The sequence below is a fragment of the Solanum pennellii genome, chromosome 10 (genome assembly GCF_001406875.1).
Source record: "Solanum pennellii chromosome 10, SPENNV200".
In the NCBI taxonomy this organism is placed as follows: Eukaryota; Viridiplantae; Streptophyta; class Magnoliopsida; order Solanales; family Solanaceae; genus Solanum; species Solanum pennellii.
In genome coordinates, this window is record NC_028646.1 from 50,929,992 (window position 1) to 50,934,850 (window position 4,859).

Consider the following 4,859-nt stretch of genomic DNA (forward strand, 5'->3'; position numbering starts at 1 on the left):
TTGTACTTGGACTCTGTATAAATAGAGAACCCTGAAGGAGAGTCTCTGACCAGCATGACGGTATATGCAGGACGGACCGTCGTGGGTATGACGGTCCGTCGTAGGTGTCCGTCGTAGGACACTTAGAAAAGTATTGGAGACCCTTAGAAGAGGGGTCTCTGACAATCATGACGGTCGTGCAGGACGGACCGTCGAAGGTACGACGGTCCGTCATAGGTGTCCGTCGTAGGACACTTATAAAAATATTGGAGACCCTTAGCAGAGGTTCTCTGACCATTATGACGGTCGTGCAGGACGGACCGTCGTGGGTACGACGGTCCGTCGTAGATGTCCGTCGTTGGACACTTGGAAAAAGTGAGAGACCCTTAGAAACAGGGTCTCTGACAACCGGGACGGTTTTGCAGGACGGACCGTCGTCAATCACATGTGTCCGGTAGGATAGGGGTGCTAGGGCTTGTGCAACGGACCCTACGACGGTCCGTCGTGGCTACGACGGTCCGTCGTCGGGGTCTCGTTCTGAACGACAGTGACAGAACTAAAGGTACCCTAAACAACCCCGATGAACCCACATCAACCTTTAGTGTATTGGACCTACATGTGTCTAACCCAACTACCTAAGAAACTAACAATGCAAAAGCACCTATGTCTAGGGTGGTAAACATGGTAATTTCGAACATTTGTAACCTAGATCAGGCAGAATCGTATAAAGTAAACAAAATACTATGAGGAACTAAGCTTAATACTAACTAGCAACAAAAATGCAAGATAAATGAGTATAAATTAGAGACACATACCGTAGAAATGGAGAAAAGATGCAAAGGTACTTGGAGGCAAGGTAGACACTCACAGCAGCAGCTCCGACTAGTAGATGATGATTTTAAGGCTTTGGAGGATTGTGGGGGCAATGATCAGTGGAGGGAAATGTGGAAGTTGAAAAGAGAGGGGAGATGAGAGGAATAAGGAAGTAATGGGGCGAAATATGGAGGGGTAGGGAGTATAAACGGTCAGATCTTGAAAAGGGTCCGGCCGGGTCCGGTCGGGTAGAATTCATTAATCACGCGACGGTTCCCCGACGACGGTCCGTCGCATATGTGACTACCCGTCGTAGGTTCCGTCGTGTGTGCCCTAATTTCAAAATAGCAGAAAAACGTACCTGGACGACGGATGCATACGACGGTCCGTCGCACGCGCAACGGTCCGTCGATAAATCCGTCAGTGGCTGCTGCGGAGTATTTTTCTGCAGAATTTCCTGGTGATGTGCCTGCGAATTTAAAAACCCATTAGTAGAAAAATGCTATCCTTACTAAAAAAAAACGATAAGAATAAGGTTGCCTCCCAACAAGCGCCTTATTTAATGTCGTGGCACGACTTGGGCCACTTGATTACTCAGACTTCATCAAGATGGTATGCCTCGATCACTTCATTCGCCGATTCAGCATGCCCGAGATAGATTTTTATGCGCTGTCCATTCACCTTGAACCGCACACCCTCCTTAGTTTCCAACTCAACTGCTCCATGAGGGAATAGTTGGGTAACCGTGTAAGGACCAGTCCATTTGGACTTGAGTTTGCCTGGAAACAAGCGCAATCTGGAATTGAATAAAAGCACCAAATCCCCGACCATAAACTCTCGTTTTTTAATTTTGTTGTCATGGTACTTCTTCATCTTTTCTTTGTATAGGGCTGAGCTTTCATAGGCTTTCAGGCGAAATTCATCAAGTTCATTCAACCCATTTAACCGTTGCTCTGCAGCTTCGCTCCAATCCATTTTTAACTTCTTCATAGCCCACATGGCTTTATGCTCTAACTCAACCGGAAGATGACAAGCTTTCCCATATACAAGTTGGTATGGAGACATACCTATGGGAGTCTTATATGCTGTCCGGTAGGCCCAAAGAGCATCATCAAGCCTCCTTGACCAATCCGTTCTACTAGCATTCACTGTTTTGGACAATATCTGTTTGATCTCCCGATTCGACACTTCAACTTGCCCACTAGTTTGAGGGTGGTAAGGAGTGGCCACATTATGGCGAACCCCGTATTTCTCCAATAACTCCTTGAACAATCTGTTGCAGAAGTGGGAGCCCCCATCACTAATAATGGCCCTTGGGGTGCCAAAACGGGAGAATATATTATTTTTCAAGAATGCAGTGACACTCTTCCCTTCATTGTTTCGAGGGCTATGTCTTCGACCCATTTAGATACATAATCAACTGCTACTAGAATGTACTTCATCCCATGAGAACTCAAGAAAGGGCCCAAAAAGTCAATACCCCAAACATCAAATAACTCAATCACAAGAATGGGGTTTACAGGGAGCTCTTGCTTTCTTGAAATACCGCCATCCCGTTGGCATCTGTCACATGCTTTAGCAAACCCATGAGCATCTTGATGAAGAGTTGGCCAATAGTAACCACATTGTAATATCTTATGAGCGGTTCGGATATCACTGTGATGTCCACCAACGGGTGAGGAATGGCATGCCTCCAACACACTCAACATCTCACATTCTGGAACACAACGCCGAATAATCCCGTCGGCACAACTCCTATACAAATATGGTTCATCCCAAAAGTACTTCTTCACATCGTACATGAACTTGTTTCTTTGATGAAAAGACAAGTCTGGTGGAACAATATCACTAGCCAGATAGTTCGCAAAATCTGCGAACCATGGGATCAAGTCTTGTGAAACGGCTAATACATGTTCATCGGGGAAAGTATCATCAATGTCAATCTTATCCCCTAACCCTCTCATAGCTTCATCCTCTAGACGAGACAAGTGATCAGCAACTTGGTTTTCAGTTCCTTTTCTATCCATCACTTCAAAGTCAAATTCTTGTAGCAGTAATACCCAACGAATCAGCCTAGGTTTCGCATCCTTCTTTGCCATCAAATATCTCAATGCTGAGTGGTCAGTATGCACTATAACTCTAGTACCTAGCAAATAGGAGCGAAATTTCTCAAAAGCAAAAACTACTGCAAGGAGTTCTTGCTCAGTCACTGTGTAGTTCTTCTGAGCTTCATTTAGGGCTTTACTAGCATAGTAGATGGGGTGAAGGATTTTGTTTTTCCTCTGTCCCAGTACTACACCAAGAGCCACCCCACTAGCATCGCACATCACCTCAAATGGACTGTTCCAATCCGGAGAAATAATGATAGGCGCAGACACCAATTTTTCCTTTAGCTCACTGAATGCCTTAAGACAAGATTCATCAAAACAAAATTTACAATCTTTCTCCAGCAGTTTGCACAATGGGTGTGCAATCTTTGAAAAGTCTTTGATGAATCTCCGGTAGAAACCTGCATGCCCAAGAAAGCTTCTCACACCTTTCACAGAGATCGGTGGGGGAAGTCTCTCTATTACCTCGACTTTAGCTCGATCAACCTCTATGCCCTTTTCTGAAATGCGATGACCCAACACAATACCCTCTTTCACCATGAAATGACACTTTTCCCAGTTTAGTACTAAATTGCAGTCTTCACATCTCTTAAGGACCTCAGATAAATTGGTCAAACACCGCTCGAATGAATCACCAACCACAGAAAAATCATCCATAAAGACTTCTATAGTATCCTCCACCATGTCAGAAAATATCGACATCATACATCTCTGAAATGTTGCGGGTTCATTGCACAACCCAAACGGCATTCTTCTGAACGCAAAGGTCCCATATGGACAAGTAAAAGTGGTTTTCTCTTGATCTTCTGGTGCAATAGAAATCTGATTATACCCCGAATATCCATCAAGAAAACAGTACCACCCTTTTCCGGCAAGTCTATCCAACATCTGATCCATGAAGGGCATAGGAAAATGGTCTTTTTCAGTCCATGAGTTTAGTTTACGGTAATCCATACACACCCTCCAACCAGTAACCGGTCTCATTGGAACAAGTTCATTTTTTTCGTTGGGGACCACAGTCATTCCCCCTTTCTTAGGTACACACTGAACCGGGCATACCCAACTACTATCGGCGATTGGGTAGATTACTCCGGCATCCAACCACTTAATGATTTCCTTCTTCACGACCTCTTGCATAGGAGGATTTAAGCGTCTCTGGTGCTCAATACTCGGCTTATGATCAGGCATGAGTTGGATTTTATGAGAGCAAATACAAGGAGGTATCCCAATAATGTCTTCAATAGTCCACCCAATAGCTCTTTTGAACCTTTTTAGTACCTTCACCAAACTTTGAACTTGTTGATCATCCAGGTCTGATGCAATGATTACCGGCAAAGTGTCACCATTTCCTAAGAATTCATACTTGAGATGAGGTGGGAGAGCTTTTAGTTCTAATTTTGGAGCCTCCTCTATAGATGGTTTCGCGGGTGGGGATTCGCGATTCTTCATATCAAGCTCAAATTTCTTCGGTTTAAACCGAACATCACCTCGGTTAAGAGCCGCAACTAATGACTCATACTCTTCAATGCAATCACTATCAAAGTTCATTATTACTGCCGCTAATGCTTCTACACCTAGACGTTCTTCTATTTGTGTCTCAGATGTCTCACCCATGTTGTAGGATATAGCAGATGCCGATTGGAGCTCACCACTCTGCCTCATGGACCTACAAACATTAAAGGTCACTTCCTCATTGTTCAACCGAAATTTCATCTGCCCCTTTTCCATGTCTACTAAGGCTCTTCCCGTAGCAAGGAATGTCCTCCCAAGAATAATGGGCACTTCAAAATCGACTTCGCAATCAAGAATAACAAAATCTGCTGGAAATATGAATGACTCCACTTTTACTAGCACATCGTGGAGTATCCATATAGGTCGTTTTACTGTTCGATCAGCCATGTGTAGCCGCATCGCAGTGGGCTTTGGGTCACCCAAACCCAACTTCTTGTAAATCGAGAG

At 44.4% G+C, this 4,859-nt stretch overlaps 1 protein-coding gene across 1 annotated transcript in view; it reads left to right on the forward strand.

The window, feature by feature from the left end:
• Positions 1-951, forward strand: part of LOC114074259 (putative uncharacterized protein DDB_G0286901) — a gene marked incomplete at its 5' end in the record, with an annotated part of 22,840 nt that extends 21,889 nt beyond the window's left edge. Inside the window, one exon of the mRNA XM_027912126.1 lies at positions 800-951. Coding sequence (XP_027767927.1) covers positions 800-951 — 152 coding nt within the window. The remainder of the gene's footprint in view (positions 1-799) is intronic.
• Between the last annotated feature and the right edge of the window lie 3,908 nt (positions 952-4,859).